Raw genomic sequence first — 26,218 nt, forward strand, 5'->3', positions numbered from 1 at the left:
AAAACTCCGAGACCACGGAAACTGCTAGCGCTCCAGGAAACGACAGTTCGGCCACAAGCGACACGTTGTCTGCGCGAAGCAAGGCCAGCCAAAAAGAGCCAACTCCCGAATTTCCTTTCAAGAAGGCATTCCAACGCTTGCTCCGCATGTTCAGCGTACATCCCAATCCCCATGCCAAGCTGAACGCCCTGTACGAGCTGCAGCAACTCATCGTAGCATCTTTGGCGAGCGGCAAAAGGTCAAGGCTGGGCTGGAACCGACAAGAGTTTATGTCTGGCGCCGTCGATGATCCCACAGGCTCTAGCCGCGCGAATCCGCTGGAGGAGGCTATTGACAACGTGAGAGGAAGACGCTCGCACACCCTTTTGCAGGTACCCGCAACTTTGCCGCCGGCTATTGGACCCCGTCAAATGCGTCAGAGTAACAATGATACTCGTTCTGGCGCCTCTGGCAGCCCAACAACAACCGACGCCGTCACCAACGTCTTGCGAACGTTGTTCCGGGACGCGTCTATTCGGCCAAAGACACTTTTCCGTGATCTGCAGTTCATTGCGGCATTCGTCAACCCCACAATCCTTGACAGCACGGACAAAGGCACAGCGTTTTGGGACACCGGCCTCGCCGCCTTGAATCTGAAGCAAGAGGTCTGCCGAACAATGATTGAAGTGGCGGACGAGGTCCAAGGGGTGTACACGAGTACACGCAAGACGACCAATGACGCGCCTGCTCCAGACGCTGAACGACTGGAGACAGAATCGCCCCCTCCTGTTACGACAGCCTACAGCTTGGCACAAGCAGGAAAGATGTGGACCATCACCGCCAAAGAGGGTCTACCCACGGCCCAGCGAGAGCTCGCAATTTTCTACTTGTCGAACCCTGAGCTTGTGGAGCGGACCACCTTGCCCCTCTCGAAGCCGCGCGAGGTGTTCAAACAGGCTGTCATGGACAAATATGCTGGTCCCTCCGGCCGCACAGGTCCGGGCGCGAGACTCTACCCCGGAGACAGGAGTCGCACATCGGCAGGCGCATCGGGCCTCGGTGGCTCTGCTGGCTCCCAACATCCCGGCCAGGATCCAAGCTCAAAAGATGGGGATGTTCGCAGTGATCCCGCGTTGATGTGCGTGGCAGTCCATTTCTTCCAGGCGGCAGAACAAGGCGGTGATGAGCTCGCCACGTCCTTCCTCCGACAGAATGAGTTCAACGCCATGAGCTGAGGCGTTGAGAGTATGATTTACATAGCGCGATACGCGATAATGTTTCTTTTCATTTACGGACGCCGGGGGCGCTCTTTCCCATATTTTCTTTGACATTTTCGCGTTTATGAGTACGATGCGGGCATATTCAGTTGGCATTTACATGGGCTTCCTTACACTGGGAGGCTGCGGGGGGTCATTTCTAGTTTCCCCCTTTTTAGATGATGACTGCAGTAGAAAGGGAGGGACATTATGGTAGCAGGCACTCGGCCTTTTATGGAGGATATACCACTTTTCTACATACGATTATGACTTGGGTATGGGTTACAGGCTTGGGCCAATCTAGATGACTTTTATTTGCAATCATACCCCGTACATTATTCCCCGTGTGTATAGTGTTTTAAATTCTCATGATTGTTGTAAGATGCCTTTTCATGCCCAGTATTTCTGAAAATACACTTGTCACGAACTAGACTGCGTACGTTTGTTTCTCTTAGCATGTCACGAGATCATTGAAGCAGGCTTGTAACGGGAGGCAAAGTAGGAGCATTAAAATGATTGAAACGGTAATGTATTCGCATTGAGCGTCAAAGGTCTCAATCAGAATGCGTGCTACTTGAGACAGTCCGGCCCCATTGGCCTAGGTCGATGCACCGAAACTAGATACCTAGCCTTCCCCCTTACTCTCTCCTCCGACGAGCAAGCTTTCAAAGAGCATCCTCATGTGTAGCCCTACCTTCCTAGAAGTTCGGGTGTAAATATCAAAGTAGTGTCTCGAAGGACCCAAAACGCCGCCTCCCAATTTTTCAAGTGCTCATGTCCACATCAACCGTGTCTTACAACTCAAATGTGTGTCAGACGAAACAGAGCTTTTAGATGACCGTCCCAGACTCATAAAGAAATATGCATGCCCGCTCTCAAACCATGGCGAGGAAAAACTTTGTACAGTGTTTACTGGCCTCTGCCAAAGCGAATGTCAAAATCCTTGAGCACGCTCATGATACTCGCCGCCTCGACCTCGATGGGCAGACGGGAGGGCGAAGGCAGCGTCTGGCCCGGCTTCGGCGCGGCGCGAAGCTTGGGAAGCCAAGAGCCAATGTCGTCGGCGGCCTTTTCAAAGTTGCGATGGCTGGAGAGGGTCTGGTAGGCTTCTGCGCAGCTCAGGCTCAGGCCGAGGCGTCCCTTTGCCGGGAGACGGGGTGGCGGCGCGGACTCGGACTTGCAGCATCCGCCTCCAGCACCGGCACCGCCGCAGCATCCGCCGCCTCCGGAGCTGCTTCCTCCGCTGCGCTCAAAGTTGGCGGACAGGGCGCGGCAGAAGAGACCCGACTTTGGGTCGGCGAGGCACTGAGCGCAAGATCCGGGGCCCTTGGGGCCACAGCCGCGGGAGACGGGAGCGACAGGCTGGACGGTCTGGGGACGGGGACGGAGCTTGACGGCGCCGTCGGCGTCGATCTCCATGGGCATAGGGGGAGGGACGGCATCGTTCTCTGAGGGAGGGGGAGTCTGAACCTGCTGGGAATAGGCGGGAGGAGGTCCGTAAGGGGTAGTGGCGGGCGGGCCAAGCGACATGGAAGTGTCGGCGCAGAGGCAGTAGCTTCCGTCCTTACAAAACCCACACGAGTCCTTGAAGGCCACGGGAGGGAGCTGGGGCTGAGGCTGCACAATGGCAAGGTTCGCCTGCTGATGCTGCGGCACCTGTTGCACCTGCTGCACTGGTGCCTTCTTGGAGAACATGGCGGTGAAGTCAATCTCCGTCTCCTCCTCGGGTGGAGTGGGCTCGACACGGGCACGCTTCTCGGTGGAAGCCGGCGCCGAGGGCGAGTGGCTCCTCTTTAGATCCGAGATGATGGCGCTTTTGATGGTGTCTTCAAGGCACTGGCATCGACCTCCGAGAGTGCAGCCGCCACATCCTGTGACGGTATCGGCAAGAATTTCGTTGGCGCAGGAGCAGCCTTCAGGGCCGCATGACCCGCATCCAAACGGGGCAGGCGAGTCTTCCATGTGGGTTGAGTCTTGGGGGGAGACGATCTGTGAGATGGAAAAGGGCTGGTTTGAGTGGCCAGCCGATGGGGTGGGGGGATGCTCGTGGTGAGCGATTTGGGAGCCTCGGCGTTGGGGAGAAGGCAGACGTCTCGGGGCCGCGGCCTGCTGCTCGTTCCAACGTCTCTTCTGGCTTTCGAGTTCGGACTCGGCTTTGACGCGGTCCTTTCTCTCGCGATCCAACATGTTTTCGAGCACGAGGCACCGGGATTTGAAAGATTGCAGCTCCATCTCAAGACCGTGGACCTTGTCCTTGAGGTCTTTTTCGACCTTTTCGTGACCATCACGGATTTCGTCGAGCTGCTCCTCGAGCTCGCCAACTCTGGCGGCCCTACGCTCACGGAAAGCCCTCTGGGCGGCACGGTTCTGGGCCTTGCGCTTGGTGGGTGGCGTATCGGTGGCAGGCTTGCGGCCGGGCTTCGGCCTGGGAGGGATGACCCATTCCTTGGTGGTCATGGACATCTTGGGGGCCTCGGTGACGGGCGGGGGACTGATTACGGAGGCCATGGACATTTTGTTCACGACCTGAGGCGGCCTGGCTGAGATGGGTTGTTGTTGTGCAGCGTTCGGTCTGATGGCAGGTAGTTGGTGCGGGGCGTGGGAGGCATTTGTCGGTCCGCTCGGATTTGGTGTGGGAGCACCGCCGGGAGTGCTCGCGGCAGGCGATGCAGCGGAAACGGGCGTCGAGACGACCGAGTTGGAGCGAGAAGCAGCGGAATAAACGCTTCGGGCGTCGGTCGCGGGAGGTGAGGTGACGGGAGAAAAGGCCGACGACGAGTGTTGCTGCTGCGACGTCTGATTGTGGGAGGAGGGAGAGGTGGCGGATGAGGAGGGAATAGTGGTGGAAACACCTGAGGCGGCCATCATGGTGGAAGAGACGAACGAGCAGGGTTCCACAGGCGGGGTCTGTTATGGCAGCTCATTCGCTGGCGGGTGGTGGGATATCGCCGCTAGCAGCTGGTGAACGGTTGGCGTGGTGTGGGTTGCAGATGTTTTGCCAGCTGGTAAATCCGAGGGTACGGTTCGGCGTAGAGCTGGTGACGCTCGGCTCTTAAGATCTGATAAGAAAAAAGGATGAAAAAGGTGGTGCGATGGAAGCGCTAATGATGTGTTGTGGAAGACCGGCTTGGTTTTGTGTACGGAGTTTGGTGGTTGGTATTTGGCCTTTCTTTTCGTTTGTTCTTTTCCTCGCTCGTCTTTTATTGTGATGATGATGATTGATTGACCTTTTGTTCGGAGGAGCAATCGGTGCTGTACAAGTTGGATATGATGCTACTGTTTGGCGATCTGGGCTGATGCCGAGCAGAATCGAGCAGATACCCCTACAGCGAAATGCACAGCTGATAGGTCTGTCTGGGCCGTTATGCAGACGAGCGTGGTGGTGCGCGTGTTGCCGAGTGGGTGACAGACAGCTATCTATTCGGGAGACAATGTCGGCAACGAGAAACAGCTGACTCTGTTGTAATTGCTGGCGTAAGTGATCTTGACGATTAAAGACAGAAAAGTCTTGAGATCAGTTTGTGTAAGTGAGAGAGTCGGTGTTGAAGAGTTGAAGAAATCTTTGGATAGCGGGATTGTTCCTCTTTCTTCCGACACTTCGGAGGATGGTGGGGAGGAGGGAGGGGATTGGAGGGACAGCGCGGACTGGACAGTGGAGGGGGGAAGGGGAAGGGCCCAAGGGGGAAGGGGGGGGAGGGCGACATTCAAAAAGGAATTTTTGATCTGATTGATAAGATTATCTTGCTCGCAAGGCCCCCACCAGGGCCTGCGCTAGTCTGGGTTTTTTTTTTTCTGTCTGTTTTTTTCCCACCGGGCACTGCCTGTCAGAGGTACGTCGTCTTCTCCCACTCACCCACCCGGTCTCATTGCCTCACTCAATCCACTCACCACTGTGGTGTACTCATCTCACTCACTCACTCACTCACTTGGTTCTCCCTCGGAAAATGCCCCCCGACTTTCACACAGTGAAAGCACTGCTCTCACTCTCACTCTCACTCTGACTCCATCGCTCACCCTTCGTACGGAGTACGGATACACTCACACACCAGGCCACACTGGGTGGAATCGTTCGATGGCTCCTGTGTGGCTTTCCGGCTTCCAGCTCCATTCCGACCCTGCGATCTCGGACCTTGTTTCTTAGTCTTGGCTAAGCGGAACACACTATGAATGCTACTATGTAGGCACTTTCAGGGCTACACAGCCCGACTTCTCCCACGGATCACCGCCCTGATTGACCGCGCGATCCACCCTCAATGGGCTTTGATCCCCTTGATGGCTGAGTTTCCATGTCGTAACACCCATCCATGGACCATGACCTTATGGATGATGGAGAACCCCAGCCTCTCACGCACTCTCTTCCGTCACCACCGGTCTCTGAGTCTGTCTGTGCCTCTTGTTCTGCATCCGTACTTTGTGTGGATAGTCGACGATGCGTGGATGCCAAGCCTCACCACATCCCGAGAGAATCCATCTCAGGGTCTGCCGATGTCGCTGCCCTTGCCCACCGGGCGAGTGCATGATGTGTGTGACCAGTGATGACCGTGGGATAAAGTTGCATCTAATTACCCAGAGGTCTATGTTACCTTACAGGCTTACAGTAGAGGCCTGTCACTCCATCAACAAATGAGAGCGAGTCTTTGTCCGATGACTTGCTCGTATGCCGAGACGTCCGTGGTTCTACTCTAAATCTACCTTGACACTGACAGTGAGGGATGAGTAAACAACCGTAAGGACTGGAAACCAGCGGGAAAATCAATTTGACACAAAGTTTGATGAGACTTTTCGGCAGTGTCTATTGTCTTAAAAAACCATCGAGTCAGGATCGCCGAGGTGTAAAAACGCTTTGCACAACTACTTTATGCTACGGCATAAAACAAATGACAGGAATGGCAGAGCACAAGATCTGTATCCGCCCAGTGAGCAAGATGCTCGGAGAAAGGTACCTGATAATCGGGGATTTATGCCTCAATGGAACCTGCTTCAGGTGTCACCGCCAGTCGTCCAATGGCCTTGGAGCAGTTCATCAGGGCGATCATGAGGTACTTGATAAGATGTCACCACCCTCAATCGCCTCCAGCTCCAATCCGTATTACAGTTTTACGCGACCGAGCGTGCATACCTTCATCCCACACACACCTCGTGGTGCCGTCTGTCATTGGGCCATTTGATCTTTGACCAATTTACCCCCCCCTAGCCGCCGCTCCTTTCTGCAGGCTCACATGAGACGCTCATTTTTTTCGCAGTCCTCTGTTGGAAGTGTGGGTGAATCGCTTGAAACGTCTGCTTTTGGGATCGTCTAAACCCAGTATCCAGTACGGATACTATCGACGAGCCAACCACCAAGTGACCCAACACTTCTCTTCGTCGTGACTGTGCGTAATCAGATCGGCCCTTCATCCCACATAGGTTGATTCCAAGTGGAGGCCCTGGGTGTGGAAGAGTGGGAGCCACGCGAGAAAACAGAGCAAATTTACGTACTTCGTGGAGTGCTCTAGGTACTGCGATGCTACCTCACTGGATCCGTTCCTCTATGGCACTTCGAAGTTTGCTGTAGTATCTCGCATCTCACGAGGTTTGACGGCGGCAATTGTCGGCGCACTAATTACACAAAGTGTCTTTGCCTGACAGGCTGGCCCAAGGGTGGCTCCGAGAACGCTTTGGCTTCACAAGGGACTCCCTCCTTACGAGGCAACGCCAAGCGCCGTCGGGCACTTCGGCCTCCGCATGTTTGGCCGGATGTCTTCAAGCCAGAATGGCCGGCTCTTCATAACGGTAGACGGGCGTGATATAGCCGCTTACCTGAGATGATTGCCTCTTTTATTCCCTCCATCTAGCTCTGAATTGATGATTGCGTCTTGGGCGACGACTTTACTGAGTTCTCTCGCCAATGGCCGCATCAGAGATGACGATGTGCGGTCATGGTCGTAAGAGCCGAGCAGATTGATCGCCGTATCGTCATTGCCAGAGACACGGCAGGGTTCAGAATGACCCAATCCTAGCTCTGACTCCGAATCTCCAACCAACTCTCCTCCGTGACCCTCTCTCACGAAATCCTCACTCGCAAGTGGTTGAAGTAATTGAGTAGCCACTTGAGATGTTTGAAGGTTGCGCAACCGTGTCCACATGCGCTGAAAGCTGTGGGAATCCAGCGGGGGCTACTTTGTGGGCTCACGCACAGTCTACGCTCCCAATTCCCACAGTAATCCCCGCGAAACCCCAATCTGTGGACCTCTGAGAAAGCTGTATTAAGCTATCCGTACCTATCCAACTCCATCTCGTCCAAAATCGGCCAACAGCTGCCAATTCAAACCACCCACCTCTCGAAGGCAAAGCTCCCAACAATTCCCGATCCCGGTCTTTATAGCTTCGAAATAGCTACCTTGCCTAAAATCGACGTCCCTGCTCCGAGCTCCTACACCTCTGCGCCGAACCTCAACCACCGAGCCGCCGCCGCCCCCATCTCTGAAAGGCCGAAAGCAACAACCAACCCCAACCAAAAGCAACCAGGCAAAATCACACAGCAAAAACCATGGCCAATCTCGGCATCCAATCGCCAACACGGCAGCAACCCGCCTTCCACCTCCCCTCCTCCTCCTCTTCCTCCGTCGCCTCCGCCACCGGCTCCGGCTACGAAGACGACGACGCCCCGCTCCCCTTCCCCGCCGCCCTCCCCCGATCCGACTTCCTCGCCCCCAACTTCCACCCGGCAAACTATCTCTCCGCCCTCCCGCACCGGCACCAGACCCTCGACGACCTCAAAGCCGAGCTCCGCGACCGCAGTGCCGCCATCAGTGCCGAGCTGCTGGAGCTCGTGAACGGGAACTATACTGCGTTTTTGTCCCTCGGCAACGAGCTGCGCGGCGGCGATGAGAGGGTTGAGAATGTGCGTGTTGCTATGCTTGGGTTCCGAAGGGCTGTGGAGGAGATTAAAGGCAAAGTGAGGACGCGCGGGGAGGAGGTTCAGGGGTTGAGTGGGGAGTTGAGAGAGGTGAGGAAGGGGATTGAGGTTGGGAGGAAGATGCTTGAGTTGGATGAGCGGGTATCTTCGCTTGAGGAGCGGCTTGCGCTCGCGAGCTTGCCAGGGAAGGGGAAGACTGGCGACAGTGAGGAAGAGGAGGAGGAGGAGGATGATGACTGGGATGCGGATGATAGCGAGGAGTCTGGTGAGGAAGAGGATGATGATGTGGGCGGGCTAGTGGGCAGCAGCCCTGCGAAGTTGGCGGGCTTCGCGCAAGATTTCTGCATCGTCGAAGCTCTGGCCGACGCTATCGGACGGGATGCCCAGTTTGTGGTCAAGGCTGAGGCTCGGATGGCGAGGTGTCGGAACACGATCCTCCTCGACCTCGGCACGGCGATGAAGGAAGCACGGAAGGCGGGGAAGAAGGGCCAGGCGAGGACGGTCAAGTACTTGGGCTTGTACGGGCTGCTTGATGCCCAGGCAGAGGCGATCAGGGCTCTCAAGAGCAGTTGAGTCGGGTTGCAGCAAACAACGACAAACAGAACACAAAAGGCCAGCTGTCACAGAGTTGCGATGCAAATGATACCCAAATCTCCGACATGTTCTAGAGCGCTATGCCACTTTGATACACGTGTAATAAAAACACCTATGATACAATTCATTTAAACACCCGCCCATTGTTCGTTTTTTCTCCTCTCCCCCTTTTTCTCATCTGGGTTTTGTACATTTTTACATGACATTGGACAGGTGGGCCGGCGTGGCCTCCTCATCTGTAGAGTCAAAGTTTCCGTTCAAGCTGAAGCCCGGAGCCTGGGAAGAGCTCAGCACAACCTCGTGAACCTCCTTGTGCGTCTCGAGGTCCGCGAGGTCAGACTTGATGCTAGCCACAAACGCCTTGACGTTGGCAGACAACATCTTGGGCGTGAAACCGAGCTGCCCGATAGCCATGCGGATGACACCGGTACGCTCGCGGTAGTTGTCGGCGCCCATCGTCTCACGGATGGAGCTGGCAATGTTGTCGGTGATAGTCTTCATGCGACGGTTGGGCATGAGACCCTTGGGACCGAGGATACGGCCTAGCGCCGCCTTGTTGAGCGCCGCCTCGCTGTCGGTGTGGCAAATGAGCCGGTTGAAGACAATGTTGTCGTTCTTGATGGCCTCGAAGACGGACTCCTGGCCCGCGACGATGGCGCCGGCTTGCAGGGCCTGCTGCGCGATGGGGCTGCCTTCGGGGCAAATTACACCGACGCGGATGTCGGACTTAACGGGATTGGGGAGACGGATGCGGTTCTTGACGACGGCGCCGTTTCGGGGTGTCTTGAGGTGGACGTGGATCTCGTACTTGATGGACTGGGGAGGGCGGCCGACTTCGAATGCGCGGAGGTAGCTAGTTGGAGGTCAGTTGAAGATCGCACATGGATTATGTTGCACAGATTATACACACCGCATGGCATCGCAAAGAGAGAATTGAGGGCAGTTCTTGACGTTGTAGGTCTTGAAGTCCTTGGAGAGCTTCTTCTTCTTCTTGTCCGTCTTCTTGTTACCCCCCTGGTTGCTCGCGCATCGTGTCTGCTGGGCGACGGAAGGGATGAGGAACCGCGGTATCGTGGAGGCTGTCGGTCTTGCTGAAGCTGCGAGGCTGAGCCGGGCCATTGAGGCCATGCATTGGTTCATTGACGCCATCACGGGGCTCTGGGTATATGTGATCTTTTTTTTTTTGGAGTTGCAACGCCAGAGCTGGCCCTCAGGACGTCTCGCGTGCGAAGCTCTGGCCAAAGACTGCAGAAAAAATGGTGTGGCCTCATGGTTCAGGCAATAGGTTGCTATCTTATCACTATCTTATCGGGCTGAGGTGTGCTCAGGCAAGGTACGTTCCTAGGTAGGACCGGTCCGGTCCCGGTGTATAGGTACGTACACTTTGCCTCGAAACACACCACTGTCACCAGAGCTTGACCTTGGACGAAGAGTCATAACCATTGCCATCATTTCAATGGATTTGCAAAATTTTCAGAAGACGTGTATATAGGTAGCTTGATAATTAGCCGAGTTCTTTCCCATAAGTACAATTTTTGCGTAGTGGTCGAAAAAGACACCAGACGTAATACCAAGAACGACTTACAGCACGCCGCAAGCAACCCCCTCGCTGTGCCACCAATCAGACTCTCCTGTTCCCGTCCCGGCCGAGTGCTCTCGGTGAGTGCGCCGTCATGTTACCCCTCCACGATTTTTAACCCCACCACGAAATATCAGCCACTCCAAACATTTGACTCACGAGACACCAGGACCGTCCTGACCACCGAATCCCTCCGATAGTCTCATCGCCTCAATTGGACCAAACACCGCCATCATGAAGGCCGAGGAGCTCCAGACCCTCCCCACCGCCCTGGCCGGCGACTTCAAGTCGATCGAGCCTCACCTCCGCGCCCTCGACAAGCACTTGACGCTGCGCACCTTTGTCGAGGGGTACTCGCTGGGAGAGACCGAGACCAAGATCTGGCAGACCCTGAAGCTCAACAAGGTTGCCATGGGTTTCATTCGCAAGGGAACTATGGCCAACCTTACTCGTTGGTGCGTCATTCGTGTCCCTAACTTCAATCAATGTCCATCCGGCGCTAACTCGCGTTGCTAGGTTCACCTTTGTCGAAGTCACCTACCCCGAGATCCAGGCCGAGACGAACGCTGTCGATGCGGAGCGCAAGGCCAAGGTCGTTGCCGCCAGCAAGAAGGGTGCTAGCTACTCTCTTGCTCTCCAGAACGCTGAGGCTGGAGTTGTCACCAGATTCCTTCCCGAGCCTTCGTCAGTACTCCTAAACACCACTCAGCGAGATCATTCCCTAATCATGTAACAGAGGATACCTCCACATTGGTCACGCCAAGGCCGCGCTTCTCAGCGACTACTTCGCCCACGAGGCTTACAATGGCAAGCTTCTGCTGCGTCTCGACGACACCAACCCCGCCAAGGAGAGCGAGGAGTTCCAGGATGCCATTGTTGAGGACCTGAAGATGATGGGCATCACCCCCGACTCCCTTTCCTACACCTCCGACTACTTCGACTACCTCTACGAGACTTGCATTCGCCTAATCAAGGAGGGTCACGCCTACGCCGACGACACCGAGCAGGAGACGATGCGCAACGAGCGAACCGAGGGAATCGAGTCCAAGTGCCGCAACCGCTCCGTCGAGGAGAACCTGCGCATCTTCGAGGCCATGAAGGAGGGCACCCCCGAGGGCCTGAACAACTGCATCCGCGCCAAGATCTCAGTCGACAACGTCAACAAGGCTCTGAGAGATCCCGTCATCTACCGTTGCAACATTGAGAACAAGCACCACCGCACCGGCGACAAGTGGAAGATCTACCCCATGTACGATCTCGCCTGCCCCGTTGTCGACTCTCACGAGGGTGTCACCCATGCCCTGAGATCGACCGAGTACACTGACCGCAACCCCCTTTACCAATGGTTCATCGACACCCTGAAGCTGCGCCAGGTCTATATGCACGACTTCAGCCGTATCAACCTTGTCCGCACCTTCCTGTCCAAGAGAAAGCTCGCCGTGATCGTCAACCAGGGCACCGTCTGGGGTTGGGACGACCCCCGTATGCCCACCATCCGTGGTGTGCGCAGACGCGGTATGACCATCCCCGCCCTCCGCGAGTTCATCATCAAGCAGGGACCTAGCAGAAACGTCGTCAACATGGACTGGGCGTCGTTCTGGAACATCAACAAGAAGGTCATTGACCCCATCGCCCCTCGCCACACTGCCATCCTGGAGAAGGACGCCGTCAAGGTCACCGTCACCGGCGCCGACGCCCCCGCCACCCCTCGTACCGAGGACAAGCCCAAGCACCCCAAGAACCCCGACGTCGGCACCAAGAAGGTCGTCTTCTCTAGCGAGCTCATCCTCGACCAGGCCGACGTCAAGAGCTTCAAGAAGGGCGAGGAGTTCACCCTCATGGGCTGGGGTAACGCCTTCGCCCGCGAGATCGGCGCCACCGAACCTATCACCGATCTCAGCGTCGAGCTCAACCTCAAGGGCGACTTCAAGACGACCGAGAAGAAGGTCACGTGGCTGTCGACGGCCGGCACCAAGCTCGTCAAGGCTGAGCTCTGGGACTTTGACTACCTCATCAACAAGGACAAGCTCGAGGAGGACGACGTGCTTGAGAAGGTGCTCAACCCCAACACGTCGAGCATGGAGACGGCGTTGTGCGATGCTGGTGTTGGTGAGCTGAAGAAGGACGATATTATTCAGCTTGAGCGACGGGGCTTCTACCGTGTGGACAAGGGTCTGGATGAGGGTGACGTGGTTGTTCTGTTCAACATTCCCACTGGCAAGGCCAAATAAGTTATTTCGCTGTTTCATTTGTAGGAAGATTCAGGCCATGAAAGACATGAAGAATTGAAGTATGAAGTAAAAGCTGATCTGACCACTCTGGACCCGTGAAGCTAACAAGCCGCCCTTTCTGATCCAAATGCGTTATCGCGACAAAAGAGAAAAGGCACTCAAATTTTGTAAGATAAACAAAATGTCCGAGATATCAGTCATCTAAAGAAAATGTATTCATCTAATGAAAGAGCTATCTGATTCCAGATGAATATCGCTCCGTAATTAAAGATAATAAGGGCAAGGAACTACACGTGAATTGCACAGTTCACTGACACAAACAGCCATAGAGGATAGAATAAGATTTCTATACCGCAGCGTCTAATGTTGAACATGGATTTCATGCTGTACACCATCAACTCTGAGTTCCGCCAGCAGAATACCTCAAGTACCTTGGGCAGCATGGCTGTATGGACGGACTATCTGTACCCGAGAAACAAAAGTGCGCGTTGCCAGCATACCCCTGAGCGGTGAATGATGGGCATGGAAAGATAATCAGACCATTCGCCTTCGTCAGCTAACTTTAACCCCAGACTTTCATCCCCGCGATTGAGGCGGCCCAGACCGGTCATCATTCTCACCCCACTGCTTCTCATGTCTCCTGCATGAATCACTCATTGCGGGGTCTAATACTGACAGTTGGTCGGGGCTGGGTTAAATTGGCCCTGAGGCGTGGCTATCCCTCGTGGTCTAATAGCTGCTCGAATTATCGCGCTTGAAACTACAGCTACTTTGTGCTCCAAACTGAGAAGCCTTTTGTTCTGAATTACAAGAGCGATTAAGCCGATTCATTCGCGTACATCTGCTCAAGGGACACTCGTCTCCGTCCGGTGGTCAAGGTGGCGCCGCAAACTCGGAAATGCCTGGAAGTATGAAGCTTATCCGGCCAAAGGTGTTTAATTCATCGCTTCGCGTAAAAGAAAAGCAATGTTGCGTTCTCTCCATTCAGCCGGACCGGAAGCGTGGGGAGGAACAGGCCGGCCAAGATCGGGAGAAGCTCCCATCGTGCCACGAAGCGTAGCTGATCTCGCCTCATCCTCACACCGACATTTTTGAAAGAGATTCCACCAATCCTCCGCAATCATGGATCGTCAGTTCAAATAGAAGTTATTTGCTCCCATTTCCTCGATTCCTTCTAATCTCGATAACAGGGCCACTTCTCGATAGCCTTATCAGACCCCGAGCTACACACATGTTGGAATCTTGCATAATCTCCTGCAGCTAAAGAGCTACCCTAGTCCGACCATCGCTTTATCAAGGTCGTTTCCGCCTCAACCCAAGCTCTTTGGAGTCGAGATCCTCCTTACACCAACTTCAGAAACTGATGCCCAAAGCTTCAGTCAAAATGGCCGAACCGAACAATACACCATACCCCCCAGCAACACCACAATCTCAAACCCCTCGCTCCGCCTCGCCCGTCCTCCACCCCCATCCCGACAGCCAAGTAGAACCCATCACGGCAACACCGCAAATAGCATCCACAAACGGCACCCATAAGCCTCGCGTCCTACACAACGGCGACCCGATCAAATACAACCCAGAAACCTACGCCGCCTTCTCGGCGCAATGCGACATCATCCGCCCATCGACGCCCGAACGCCAGCGCCCCGCATTCGCCGCTGCCCTACGGGACGGTAAGTGGGGCGACTTCTCCGCCGTCTTCCGCCCGTTCTGGGGCACGGGCGGCGAGATGGGCACCTGGGACGCCGAGCTGGTGCCGCTGCTGCCGGCGAGCTGTCGGGTGTTTGCCAGCGCCGGCGCCGGGTTCGATTGGGCTGATACACAACTTCTCGGTGAACGAGGTGAGTCTTTGTCCCGCTTAAATCGCTCGGTGTCGAGTGAATGTATGAGGCATCTCGAAAACTAATACACAGCAAGGCGTCATATACTGCAACTCAGGCCTCGCTGCCGCCGAAGCAGTCGCAGACTTCGCTATCGCCCTCGTCATCTCAACATTCCGCCACCTCCCTTGGTGCATGAAATCCGTCTCCGACCCGTCCGCCTTTCAAGACTGCCACGCCCGCGCCACAGCCGCCTCGCACACCCTCCGCGGGCACGTCCTCGGCCTCGTGGGCATGGGCAACATCGGCCAGCAGATCGCGCAGCGTCTCGGTGTCGGCTTCGGTATGGAAGTACACTACTTCGACGTCGTCCGCAAAGACCCCGTTGACGTGGAGGCCAAATTTGGCGCTACGTTCCACGAGACGATGGAGAGCTTGCTTCGCATCTCGGATTGCGTTGTGCTATGTACGCCTGCTGGAGGTAAGGTTATCACGGCAGAGTCGCTAGCGTGGTTTAAGCCTGGGTCGAGGTTCGTAAATATTGCGAGGGGGAGTTTGGTTGATGAGGAGGCTTTGACGGATGCGTTGGAGTCTGGGCAGATTGGGACCGTTGCGCTGGATGTGCATGCTGATGAGCCGAAGCCGCATCCGAGGTTGCTCAAGATGGCGGGGACGAAGGCCATGTTGACGTGTCATAATGCTGGAGGGACGGTCGAGACGCACAAGGGGTTCGAGGAGTTGAGTATGAGGAATATCATGGCGGTGTTGGATGGAGGGAAGCCGATTACGCCGGTTAATCTGCACTATTTGAAGCAGTGATGGGCCAAGTATAATACGGCTTTGCTTGAAATGCCTCAGAGTCGAATGAGCTGTAAGGAGGATCTTCTTTTCAGGAAGAAGAAGCTGTTTATTTAAATTAGATGTGTACGGACGACTTAGCACCCCTGTGCGTAAAGACTGAAGTAATGAGGGCCATATCGCAGACGTTAATGATCGACGAGAAGCAAGATACATTGAGGCATAGTCACCGAGAGAGGATTGTTCACATGTTGAGGAAACGCGAATTCAGATCTTACATATGCGCTATATAGGCGCTATCATGGTAAGACATCAAGCACAAGCATCTTGTTCAGCTGAATTGTCCCATGATCCCGCCCTTTCAGCTCGCTCAGCCACTCATACTAGCCTACTCAGCCCAACGAGACTGCCTTGCATGTCCGCCTAGATGACCGTCAACAGAAGACTCTCCTTCAGACTTCAAAAGCTACCCTATTCCATGGCCCGAACACGAACCTGCCTGATACAGCATGTAACCCTTTCTCAATGGGGAGAATACGACAGATCCTGCGACATACCATGGCACTTATCCAGAGACGCACTGAGGATATCGGTGCGCGGAACAACCCAACCGATTGGAGCGCAAAGTTGCCCAATCCGAAAACCCACATCCGCCTGCTCACGATTCTCCCAGGTCGACAGACAGAAGAACTACGTTGTACCTGCAGCACTATCAGCCTTGATAGCAGACCAAGATACAATGCCTTATCGTATGTCTGGGGCAACCCCGACGAAAAGGCCCAAGTCATCGTCAATGGCGTCCAAGTCACGGTCAACAGAAGTCTGGCTGAAGCCTTGAGCCGTATTCGCCGTCAACAAGGACCAGTTGTCATCTGGGCAGACGCCCTTTGCATCAACCAGAGTGACGAAGACGAGAAAAAGTACCAAATTGATCTCATGCACCGTATCTATGGCGAGTGCGAGAATTGTTTCGTCTGGATGGGGGACATCGTCGTGAAAGGAGATAGTAGTGTGGCCGCAAAGCAAGCTGCGGCAGGAGCCCTCAACGCTTTGCGTATCATTGCAGAGGAGCCACACCATGAAGAGCTCGGCTGGCCCGGGGAGGGTCCAGTTGCTAGGAGCCCTGCTGGTAGTGGTCTTACCGCCGGGGTAGCCTTACAGTCGATGATGGACTGCGAGTGGTGGCACCGCATCTGGACAGTCCAGGAGGTCTGTCTGCCCCCAAAAGCCACGGTTCTCTGGGGCCCACTCGAGATCAGCTTCCAAACGATCATGGACGCGGCGAGCTATATGGTGCAACCGGATGAGCATCCGCAACACAATAACATTTTCGATCTTTTCCAAGATGGCACCGCCATTTACCCAAAGCTTCACACAAGCCCGTTCACTATACCCGTCCTCAGCATTGCTCACACCAGATTCTGGGACCAGTCAAGAACCGACTCGCTGAATAGACTGTGGCGGTTTCGAGACAGAAGGTCCACATATCCGAAAGACAAGCTGTTTGGCATCTGGGCGCTCCTCAATAAGAAATATTTGCCTAATATCACCCCAGCGGACTACGTCCTCGATATTGTGGTTCTGTTTTCCAGAGTTACGGTCAGTTTACTCACATCTCTGAATAACCTCAAGCCTCTTATCGGCTGGAGAGGGGAGAGAGAAACGGCCGGTCTGCCTACTTGGGTCTTGGATCTGGCCCAGCCGGAGGACTCCAAGTGCACCAGCGATTTCTGGACGCACGATATTGCTTGGAGGCAATTCTACGCTGGCCGCGGTTTACCACGATTCAAGCCGCTATTGAACCAAGCAGAAAATTTCGTATTGCTAACTTTAAACGGCATCCGCGTTGACAAGGTGGCTACAGTGTTGATGGACCTAAGAAATATGCGAAGGTCTCTTTGGAGACATGCATGTGAAAGCGCTCTCAGGAACCACGCCAGTAAAGACAACATCATGTACCAATATAACAACCTTATCCAAGGGAAATTCGGCGAGCATCATGAGCCCATCACAGATGAGAGTTGGCGCCAAGGTCCGTGGTGGGAGGACAGGATGCTCTCTTATCAAGTCCTTTTCATCACAGAGGAGAATCGGCTTGGCCTCGGCCCGCCTAACCTGAAGCCAGGAAACAACGTTTGGACTCTTTCGGGCGGGAATCATCCCTTTTTACTCCATCCAGTAAGAGAGAGAAATCGAGATACGAACTTGTGGGAGTTCGTGGGAGATTGCTTCGTGTACGGCATCATGTATGGAGAAGCATCTTCTGGAGGGTTACAGTTGTCATCCGTAACATTGTGTTGACGCTGCCGTCATGATTCCTAGTCTCAGCATCGGTTGTTGGAATGCTCTGTTATCGTGTTTCTTCAATACTAGCCTTGGAACATAGTATTAAGAATAGAAAAGAGATCTCAAGACGCAATATTATATGGTGTTCATGCGGTCCTGTTAATACAGAAGCTGTGTCAAACAACGGGCGCCATTGTGCAGCATCGACGTCAGTGTAAACTTTGCGTTCCATCTTCTGATCACTGTATTTTGCTCCCAACGTTTTCCCAAGAATCGCGGACGATCAAGTTTGCCGTATGCTTATTTACATTGAAGCTTCACCGGCGCATCCGATAACTTGGTATTAGCCATAATTGTTATGCGATATTCGATGGCTTTCAGTAAGGTGCATCTCACTCATCTCATGAGAGACGTCTCATCTCATTCAGTGTTAGTGCATCAGAGGCGTAGGCAGATGACTGATAATGAGGGGCACAGAGCGGCACGTGCGCCAATGTTGTCATGAGCCTCAGCTGAAGTGCGCTGAGCTGAGCTGAGCGGAGCTGACGATGAAAGTTGGAACGAACATGTCGGGAACCGAATAGAAGACGGCATCACCCTGCGACTCTTCGCACTCATCCACAACATACTGACTACCTCGTACCATAGGCGGTACTGTCGCTCGTCATAACCATGGCCTCCTCAAAGCGCTGGCCCGCGCCCATCCACGTCTTCTCTTACCGCGCCTTGCTCGTGGTGCCCATTATCCTCGCCATCGCGACTTTCGCGTCGCTCTTCATCCACTCCGATGTCAACGTCGCCCTCCTTTACTCACAATGCGATGCCCGGGCACGCCTACCGGCCGTCAGCAAGGTCCCTGTTTTCGGTCCGCCCGTCTGCTTCGCCATAAGCTTCTTCCAGAGCGCGCTCGACTCCATGCGGACCTTCGCCAGCATGTCCGCCATCCTGTCCTTCATCGCCGGTCTCATGACCGTCACCACCATCGAGGCTGCACGCGTTTGTAACGCGCCCAACGTCGTGATTGCGAATCCCACGGGTCCATGGCTAGTTTTCAACCTCATCGGTGGAGCTGTGGTCTGGCAACTCGTCATCCTGCCCGCCTTCTTCCACCGCTCGCGATCCATCCTGCTTGCTCGGAAGAAGGCCGGTCAAGAGGCTGTTGAGAGCGCCGCATCCAAGGACCCCGACTTTGGCAAGGACTCACGCCATCTCGTTGTCGATGCGGAGATCATCGCCATCCCTGTCAGCGTCGCGTGGGGCTTCATTCTGCCGTCCCTCCTGATGCTCATCTACAACTCCCCCGTCATCATCGTTATCTGGCTCTTCTTCCCCGTCTGGGTGTCACTCATCCGCCAAGCCGTCCGATGGGCCGTCTTGCGCGTGCAGAAGCGCCAGCACCGCAGTTTTCACCTCGAGTCTCACACAATCTCGCTTCTGCTCGTCTACCTCACTCCCATTTTGTGCTCCGCAGTCTCTCACGTCTACTTCATCTGGAGCCTGTTCCAGTGGGACGACAGGAAGGAGATGACACGTGCTACTGTCAAGTTTGTTGAGATTGACATGTTCTTCATCAGTTTGACTGTCCTGTATTGGCTCTTCGTCGAGACTGGCTGGAAGGTCCCCTTGGTCGCAATTCTTGGTACCGTCCCACTCGGACCGGGTGCCGGTATTTGTATCGCATGGATATACCGAGATACCGAGATTCGTGAGGGTCTGAAACAGTGGCTTTCTGATGTTGTTGGGAGTCAAGAAGAGGCCAACGAAGAGGGCAGAGCTTCGGCCAGCGAGGAGACACCTCTGTTGCATTGAGAATGTGACGAGATAGCAGCAAGCAAATACAAGCTGATACTCAGTCACCGCTGTGGTAACATGCGTCTTTACGATACTCGCCCCCATATCTTGTTTTTTGTGTGTAGATAACTTCTTCTCGGGAACTCTCTTCAATGCCGAAAAGTCCGCCTCGGCCAAGCATTTCGGCATCTTGATCTACATTAACACCTCGGAATCACGACTCAACGAAAGATATACAAGACGCAGGCCCCGCCCAACTCCTGATCTTCCCCGCTCGATCCTCAAGAAACGCCTTTCGTCCGGTTTATGACCGTCGGTATCTTTGTCTTGGCTGACCTTACATGCACGATACCGTTGAGGAAGAGGGCAATACAGTCACTCTTCGAGTTCTTCGTACGCGAAACGGATTCCTGCGGGAGAAAGCTCACAAGGTACATGTCATGTCTCCGCACGATGCCCCGCGGGGACCCCAGATCTGTCCCCGGATCCTCATTCAAGCTTAATTGGCTAGTGTCGTTTGAATGCCAGGTCTAGATGTCCTGTCCTGGCATCGCATCTCTCAGCTCTATAAATACGGATCAGCCGTTGCAAAGGGACGTCTTTGTTAACTGATATCTATAGCCTGCAAACGACGCAAAAAGACAGCTTTACAGAGACCTGCGTTAGCATCTCAGAAACGCTCCTTCATCGCCATGGGTTTCGCTTCAGCAAAGGGGCCGAATGACCCCCCTGAGGTCCGCAACTGGAGAATCCACTTCATTGCCCTTGTGGCGTCTATGGCTGCCTTGTCAAGTAAGTGAGATGTGCCTGGAAACCCCCAGACCTTTGTTCAAGGCCCTCTCCTAACGCAGCAAAAATCTTTAGTGGGCTACGATACGGCCGTCATAGGAGGCACAATGTCCCTCGACTCCTTCGTCCGCGACTTTGGCATCGACAAGATGACAACCCAAGAGAAGAACAACTCCCTAGCCAACATCGCCTCCATGTTCCAAGTCGGGGCCTTCTTCGGTGCTCTTCTCACATTCCCCGTTGCCGAGAGGTACGGCCGCAAGAAGGCCATCATGATGGCGGCCCTCATCTTCTGCGTCGGCGGAGCAATGATGTCCGGAGCCAATGGCGTCCTCAACCTCGTCATTGCCGGCCGCGCCATTGGCGGTCTCGGGATCGGTATGGCTACCATGACGGTTCCAGTCTACATCGCTGAGACGTCGCCGCCGAGTATCCGCGGACGCCTCGTGGGCATCTTTGAGATCTTCTCCCAGGGCGGCGGGATGCTTGGTTTCTGGATCAACTATGGCACGAGCCGTACCATCGACGTCGACAATGAGGCGCAATGGGTCGTGCCACTGGCTTTACAACTCCTTCCTGCCTTTCTTCTTTTTGGTGGCATCATGTTCTGTCCCGAATCACCCCGCTGGCTGGCCCGTGGCGATAAATTTGAGGCTGCCGAAAAGGTTCTGGTTTACGTGCGAGGACTTCCTGCCGATCATCCATATATCCAAAACGAGATGAGCGAAATAAAGCAACAAGTTGAGGAGCGAAGTACCGTTCGACTCAGCAAGAAACAACAACTACAGAAGCTCCTTGCTCCTGGCACGAGAAATCGTGTTGGCACTGGAACGTTTCTCATGTTTCTTCAAAGTTTTACAGGTACTGTTGGATCTCTGCCCACAGCCTCCTCCTTCTACCCCCATACGCAGCAATAATAGACCATTATTGACCCTTCGTTCCAACCGTATGGTTGCCCTGCTGACGTGTGTACCAATAGGCACAAATGTAATGACATACTACAGCCCTCAAGTTTTCGAGACCCTAGGAATCACCGGAACCAGCAACAAGCTCTTCAGCACTGGGATCTATGGCATCGCAAAGATGCTGGGTATGATTCTATTTGCAGTATGGGTCATCGAGGGCCTCGGACGTCGCAGCGGACTTCTATGGGGTGCTTTCGTTGGCAGTATTCCCCTCTGGTACGTGGGCGGGTACGTTATGGTCGCCAATCCCACCGCCAAGGCGGCGGGAGGTGTCATTCAGCAAGATGCGTGGGGGTATCTGGCCATGGTCTGTATTTACCTCAACGCCTTCATAATCTGTTCCACTATCCAGGGTATCACGTGGACATACGCGTCCGAGATCTTCCCATTGGATATCAGGATGCTCTGTGTTGCAATGTCTACCGCGTGTACTTGGTTGGGCTCTTTCATTGTCGCGAGAGCCACGCCTTTCATGATCACCGATCTTGGGTACGGCACGTTCTTCATGTTTGGTGGGTTCTTGCTCTTCATCGGGGTCTGGTCATTCTTCTTTATTCCGGAGACAAAAGGTCAGTTCCACTCAAAACCCGGCTTTCCCGGCATGTCTTTTGCTGAGAATTTGGTTTTAGGTCGCTCGCTCGAGGAAATGGATACTCTGTTTTCGCGACCGACACACGTGGTTGTTTGGGCACAGCTCAGAGGGAGACCTCTTGTTTCGACAGATCATCCAAGATCGCCCAGAGGATCTATGGACAAGGGCGAGGTCAAGGTGGTTGACATGGCCTAGCACGGCTTCAACCCTGGATTTCTCTAGTAGTCATGAATCATGTTGTCATTGATCTATGTGAAGGATTTGTGGACGACATGGCGAAAAACGAAGCTATCGAAATGACCCTTTCCTCAGCTCCATGAATTTCTATGTCTTCACAAGATCGCTGTTCACAAGAAGGCATGGCAATGGCACAGATAGGGTGACACAATCTTGGTATCTGACGGCAATTTCATGGCACTTTTACCCAAGCCTTCATATGCGTAGACTACAAAATAGCCACTGCCGAGGGCGGACTAGCGATACCGCCAGGAATATCTAAAGGTACACTAACCATCATGAACGACCATCTCTGTAGTTCTCTACACCTAACAGCGAGCCTCTCCAAGTCGAAGCTCTCTCCAATTGGCATGCCCCAACCACTCAAGAAAACCTCATGCATGCTGACGCCCCATGGTTTTGGGCTCGGCCAGGCCTCGTAGGCTACAGTATCCGAGGCTACCGCAGCAAATGCGTGATCCCAGTGCCAGCGAATCGCCTCTTCGCTCGCTTCGACGCCACAACTTGCTCGGACTTCCCGCTGCGGCAACGCTAGCTGCTCTTCTGTGGTGAGCGCGCGGTAGGCCGGCAGCCAGCCTGTTCGGACGAGGAGAATGTCGCCCTGTTGGAACTCGGTTTTTTGGGCGTTTGCTACGGCTTGGAGTTGAGACAGGGGAATGCCAAAGGTTGAAAAGGGGTCAAACGTGATGTTCTTCTCGGTTGCCCAGGAGTACCAGTCAAGTAGAACACCACGGCCTATGATGGACTTCCTCGCCATATCTATTGAGCTAAGCGTCAGAACATGCACGGTAAACAAGCAAGTAGGGCTTCGGTGTTTTATTCTTACTTTGAATCCCGAGTTTGGTGTTGTTATCAGGCCCCGAGATAACATCCTGAGTCACCCCGTTGTAATACTGAATATGCTCCTGGTAAGGATAATGTCGCGGCCCATCCCAATGGGTTGCTCCTTGTGTATTGATAGAGATCTGGCCCCGATCCGTTGTCAGTGACTTATATAAGCAGGTGATAGTTTCGAAGACTTACCTCATCGTCATTGGCGTTGCCTTTAGGGATAATTCGGTGCTCGCATGGCTTGCGAACCGGATTCATTGGCTGTATGAAAGCATCCAATGGAAGACTGATGCATAAAATCTCGCTTTAGCGTTGGTTCTTAAGGGGGTTTCCCCTGTATTATTCCATGTACTCACTTCAACGGTATCGTCTCGCCTATGACCACCTCACTCGTGGCATTCTTGACCAAAGCTGGGTTCAAAAGATTGAGAGACCCAAGTTCATCTTCATCGCCCCATAATCCCCACGCCGATGCCTTCGGATCCCCGACGTGGAGCGGCAAAGAATCAAAGCTCGGACGGGTGCTCACTTCGGTTGAAGTAAAGTTGCCCATGACTGAGTTAGCGGGAAATGATTGTGAATTCCTCCGTGTTTCAAAAATCATTGTATCTATTCCAAAGAAGCCTTTAATAATGCTCGAGACTGAGCCTGCTCCAAACTAGGCCGACATAACCGGCCGAAGGTCAGCTAGAGATCGGCCCGGGGAGACCCACGGTCGTGAGGAGTGAGGAGTGACGGCGATCTCGGCAAGATCGGTATCCTTTCCGACTGACACCAACGCATTCGGCATGTTATCAATTGCAGTCGGATGCTCCGCAGATGTAAATTAGACTTCTCAACACCTTTGGGCATCCTCCGCTGTATCCCTGTTTCCCGGAGCCATGGAGACCGGCAAGCCTACTGGTGTCCCACCGGCTCATACCCTTTCCATGGACTATGGATTCAATGTTGCATCACCAATTATATTACTAACACCGCTACATGGATATATCTCAAAAGCCGTCGAGGTGAGAACCTGATGGCCATACGAGATTTGTGCCGGAGAACGCCATGCCGGAACCGCCCAAGATATGATCTGCAACTCCCCATGGGAATGCGTCCGGTTGAAATCCGGCCCCCGTATTCGTTCCACCGTAACTAATATCACTATTCCAGCCAGCCCCCTCTGTGAAGAACGCATTATCATCTACTTCCGGATTGACGGCAGAAGTAAGCTGTGAGGCGTTGTGTGCCATTGCATGATTTCTAGTTGAAGTTATGTGACGACCCAGGTTGCCTCTTTGCACACCACCAATATCCGGGTTCAACGACCTCGTCTGACGCGGATCGAGTTGATGGGAACTATCAGCGGGATTCGAGACAGAATTCTGTCCGCGCTCAAGACTACTACTAACGCCTACAACTCGTGGCTGCCCATTGCTCAATAGTCGGCGAATAGTGTCGAGACTCCGTCCGCTCCCTGGGGTATGAGAAGCCTCTTGCTGGAGTATACGACACGCGGCTGCGAGTCTGGCTGCCGCACTTTCTCTTCCGGTACCCGTAGATGCTCTCTTAAGCTCTTCGGCCTCGACTGTAGCAGCTGTGTATATGCAGTAACTAAGCTGGTACGTCATCAGTCGATGAGGAAATGTCGTTGAGAATAGCGAGTGAATTGAGTGAATCTTCTTTGAATGGCGGACGCAGACCTCGAGCGCTCTGTCCTTGATCGCGGTATCCGAAGAGCTCAGATAGGGCCTTCTCAAGAGTATATGTAAAGCATGATAGAGGAGGCTTTTGATCGTTAGAACTGTATTCCAAGGCAAAGATATGAGAACTTACTTCAGAGACACAATATGTGGTGGAGGGCTTTGATCCAACGTGGATGCATCCTCAATCCTTAACGGACTCGGCATTTCATCATACCACTGGCATATCCTGCCATCGAGCTCCTCCATCTGTGTAATGAACTCTTCATTCCGGCTGGTATTTGAGAATAATAACATCATATCAGTTGTAGCTTCGTGAAGCCGGCAAAATGCACAGAATGTTGACGTCGTCCAGGAGGCCGATGCAACGAAGTTCTCGGAGACTTCAGTAGCCTGGACGGGTTTCCATGAGCGTTGATCATCAACTTTGTCCAGAATATCCTGAGCTGGGTAAGGACGTCGTATTAGAGATGGCGGGCGACCTAAGGCTAGGCTCAGTGTCTTGTCCCAGATATAAGCCGAGTTGTATAGCCTCTTTCGAGTCTCTATCTCAGCAGGAGTCCATCTCTCAAGCCTGGAAAGCTTAGTGATGTCTAGATGAAGGCCAATATCCTTCATCATTCGCACCGCCATACCGGTGTATAACCAGCCCTCGGAGCTTTTGCCCATTGCACACTGGCGCCCACCTAGAATCAGCAACCCCTGAATCGTAGGAATTGCTGGCTTCATGGCCGTCATCTCCTCTAGTAATAGCTCTCTTGCACGTGATATGAAATGATCGCCTCTCCCGACCCCAGATGCCCCGGTGACTTGCTCTGGCAGATGCCGAGCTGCCAGACCGAAGATGCATAGGAGCAAGAAATCGGTGCAATATGGCCCCCCGAGAGCCAAATCCATCATCAGGATAGGTCTGTAGACACAGCTATGAAGTGGATGCAGCCACGTCCAATAAATATCAAGCAGAGCCATGCCGAGAGTGGTGTCAATGCCGGTACCGTTCATTGCTGGTTTCGCAGCGATGAGGGGCAGCCATACAGAGTCCATCAGAGCATACTGAGACTGTAGAACTTCTACTTGTGCTCGCTTGGGGTCGCTATCCAGATGCTCGCCGGTCAAGTGGGTTTCCTCGAGGGAGCCAGCATGAAAGCGACTTGTCGGGCCATTGTAGATGACAGTACCATCTTCTCCAAGGCCGACCTGGAACCAAAGTGACCCCTCAGTGTCTGCATCGGCTTCAGCAGAGCGACTGCCATCATGAGATAACGGGTGGCTGCGAACTGTGCCAGCATTCGTAGCGTCGGTATCAGGCGTTTCGAGTTCTGGCTGAGGCTCATTTGAAGACTGATTCGGACTCCTGATTGAGGCCTCTAGATTCCGGATACGGGCATTTGCTTCTCGCAGTCGAGACTCCGTCGAGGTCTGCGTCGGCCAGCTGCATGTCTCCCCGGACCGACGGCATCCCGTACAGATGGGCCGATTTCCACTGCACTTGACCTTGCGAGCTTTGCAGCTTGAGCACGCGAATCCGTAGCGGCGAGCTTTCCGGGCAGCAGAAGATGCCGAGGTGGAGGTTGTCTGTGCTCTCGGTGTTTGCAACCCGGCTTCGGCATCTACGCTGCCATCGGAGCCTGCCATATGACCAAAAGAGAGTTATCAGGTCGTCGTCGTCTTGGGAGTATCCAGTGCTGTTGAAACGTGGAGAGAGTGAGATTGCGCAAAAATGTGGCCGTTAGAGGCGAATATACTCAGAATGCTGCGAGGGTAAGATGTGAAGCCGCAGGAATACTCACGGCATTTCCCCGCAAGCGGGGAAGCGAGAAGATGCCGACGGGATGCTACTAACACGCCACATTCTGAGCGGAACCACCTACTTAGTTAAACCATTGC

General features: G+C 54.0%; 11 protein-coding genes across 11 annotated transcripts; 7 read left to right on the plus strand and 4 right to left on the minus strand.

The window, feature by feature from the left end:
- Positions 1–146: 146 nt before the first annotated feature.
- BDP55DRAFT_635901 (uncharacterized protein) lies at positions 147–1,214 on the plus strand (the record flags this gene model as incomplete). The annotated part of the gene is made up of 1 exon (XM_060572834.1): positions 147–1,214. The coding sequence occupies one exon, from the start codon at positions 147–149 to the stop codon at positions 1,212–1,214; it is 1,068 nt and encodes a 355-aa protein (XP_060425255.1).
- A 930-nt stretch (positions 1,215–2,144) lies between these two features.
- On the minus strand, positions 2,145–4,103 carry BDP55DRAFT_560774 (uncharacterized protein; the record flags this gene model as incomplete). The annotated part of the gene is made up of 1 exon (XM_060570022.1): positions 2,145–4,103. The coding sequence occupies one exon, from the start codon at positions 4,101–4,103 to the stop codon at positions 2,145–2,147; it is 1,959 nt and encodes a 652-aa protein (XP_060425256.1).
- Positions 4,104–7,764: 3,661 nt separating this feature from the next.
- BDP55DRAFT_560653 (oligomeric golgi complex component, COG2-domain-containing protein) lies at positions 7,765–8,706 on the plus strand (the record flags this gene model as incomplete). Its single annotated transcript, XM_060570008.1, has 1 exon — positions 7,765–8,706. One exon carries the CDS (start codon positions 7,765–7,767, stop codon positions 8,704–8,706), a length of 942 nt encoding a protein of 313 aa, XP_060425257.1.
- A 216-nt stretch (positions 8,707–8,922) lies between these two features.
- Positions 8,923–9,846, minus strand: BDP55DRAFT_635904 (ribosomal protein L1p/L10e family protein; the record flags this gene model as incomplete). Its single annotated transcript, XM_060572835.1, has 2 exons — positions 8,923–9,580; positions 9,638–9,846. The coding sequence occupies 2 exons, from the start codon at positions 9,844–9,846 to the stop codon at positions 8,923–8,925; spliced, it is 867 nt and encodes a 288-aa protein (XP_060425258.1).
- Positions 9,847–10,540: 694 nt separating this feature from the next.
- Positions 10,541–12,537, plus strand: BDP55DRAFT_560811 (glutamyl-tRNA synthetase; the record flags this gene model as incomplete). Its single annotated transcript, XM_060570024.1, has 3 exons — positions 10,541–10,761; positions 10,823–10,990; positions 11,043–12,537. The coding sequence occupies 3 exons, from the start codon at positions 10,541–10,543 to the stop codon at positions 12,535–12,537; spliced, it is 1,884 nt and encodes a 627-aa protein (XP_060425259.1).
- Positions 12,538–13,921: 1,384 nt separating this feature from the next.
- On the plus strand, positions 13,922–15,176 carry BDP55DRAFT_560761 (D-isomer specific 2-hydroxyacid dehydrogenase; the record flags this gene model as incomplete). Its single annotated transcript, XM_060570020.1, has 2 exons — positions 13,922–14,378; positions 14,455–15,176. 2 exons carry the CDS (start codon positions 13,922–13,924, stop codon positions 15,174–15,176), a joined length of 1,179 nt encoding a protein of 392 aa, XP_060425260.1.
- A 409-nt stretch (positions 15,177–15,585) lies between these two features.
- On the plus strand, positions 15,586–17,603 carry BDP55DRAFT_676269 (heterokaryon incompatibility protein-domain-containing protein). The gene has a single exon (XM_060575801.1). The coding sequence runs from the start codon at positions 15,681–15,683 to the stop codon at positions 17,454–17,456; it is 1,776 nt and encodes a 591-aa protein (XP_060425261.1). The 5' UTR covers positions 15,586–15,680; the 3' UTR covers positions 17,457–17,603.
- A 349-nt stretch (positions 17,604–17,952) lies between these two features.
- On the plus strand, positions 17,953–19,492 carry BDP55DRAFT_295622 (uncharacterized protein). The gene has a single exon (XM_060566580.1). The coding sequence runs from the start codon at positions 18,114–18,116 to the stop codon at positions 19,248–19,250; it is 1,137 nt and encodes a 378-aa protein (XP_060425262.1). The 5' UTR covers positions 17,953–18,113; the 3' UTR covers positions 19,251–19,492.
- A 353-nt stretch (positions 19,493–19,845) lies between these two features.
- Positions 19,846–21,898, plus strand: BDP55DRAFT_295619 (quinate permease). Its single transcript, XM_060566579.1, has 4 exons — positions 19,846–20,024; positions 20,097–20,882; positions 21,001–21,555; positions 21,616–21,898. The coding sequence occupies exons 1-4, from the start codon at positions 19,925–19,927 to the stop codon at positions 21,771–21,773; spliced, it is 1,599 nt and encodes a 532-aa protein (XP_060425263.1). The 5' UTR covers positions 19,846–19,924; the 3' UTR covers positions 21,774–21,898.
- Positions 21,899–22,023: 125 nt separating this feature from the next.
- On the minus strand, positions 22,024–23,199 carry BDP55DRAFT_560685 (putative cyclase-domain-containing protein; the record flags this gene model as incomplete). Its single annotated transcript, XM_060570012.1, has 4 exons — positions 22,024–22,574; positions 22,642–22,780; positions 22,839–22,932; positions 23,003–23,199. The coding sequence occupies 4 exons, from the start codon at positions 23,197–23,199 to the stop codon at positions 22,024–22,026; spliced, it is 981 nt and encodes a 326-aa protein (XP_060425264.1).
- A 325-nt stretch (positions 23,200–23,524) lies between these two features.
- BDP55DRAFT_718973 (fungal-specific transcription factor domain-containing protein) lies at positions 23,525–26,089 on the minus strand. Its single transcript, XM_060578426.1, has 2 exons — positions 24,465–26,089; positions 23,525–24,416 (listed from the first exon to the last, which is right to left on the minus strand). Exons 1-2 carry the CDS (start codon positions 25,964–25,966, stop codon positions 23,639–23,641), a joined length of 2,280 nt encoding a protein of 759 aa, XP_060425265.1. The 5' UTR covers positions 25,967–26,089; the 3' UTR covers positions 23,525–23,638.
- Between the last annotated feature and the right edge of the window lie 129 nt (positions 26,090–26,218).

The sequence above is a fragment of the Colletotrichum godetiae genome (assembly GCF_030913485.1).
Source record: "Colletotrichum godetiae strain CBS 193.32 chromosome Unknown BDP55scaffold_48, whole genome shotgun sequence".
Classification (NCBI taxonomy): Eukaryota; Fungi; Ascomycota; class Sordariomycetes; order Glomerellales; family Glomerellaceae; genus Colletotrichum; species Colletotrichum godetiae.

Bases quoted from the DNA above. Each gene is read 5' to 3' on its own strand.
- BDP55DRAFT_676269 (XM_060575801.1), top strand. From the start codon at position 15,681: ATGGGGAGAATACGACAGATCCTGCGACATACCATGGCACTTATCCAG.
- BDP55DRAFT_295619 (XM_060566579.1), top strand. From the start codon at position 19,925: ATGGGTTTCGCTTCAGCAAAGGGGCCGAATGACCCCCCTGAGGTCCGC. The intron at 20,025-20,096 runs GTAAGTGAGATG...AAAAATCTTTAG, and splicing joins GTCTATGGCTGCCTTGTCAA to TGGGCTACGATACGGCCGTC. The intron at 21,556-21,615 runs GTCAGTTCCACT...ATTTGGTTTTAG, and splicing joins CTTTATTCCGGAGACAAAAG to GTCGCTCGCTCGAGGAAATG.
- BDP55DRAFT_295622 (XM_060566580.1), top strand. From the start codon at position 18,114: ATGGCCTCCTCAAAGCGCTGGCCCGCGCCCATCCACGTCTTCTCTTAC.
- BDP55DRAFT_718973 (XM_060578426.1), bottom strand. From the start codon at position 25,966: ATGGCAGGCTCCGATGGCAGCGTAGATGCCGAAGCCGGGTTGCAAACA. The intron at 24,417-24,464 runs GTAAGTTCTCAT...AACGATCAAAAG, and splicing joins CCACATATTGTGTCTCTGAA to CCTCCTCTATCATGCTTTAC.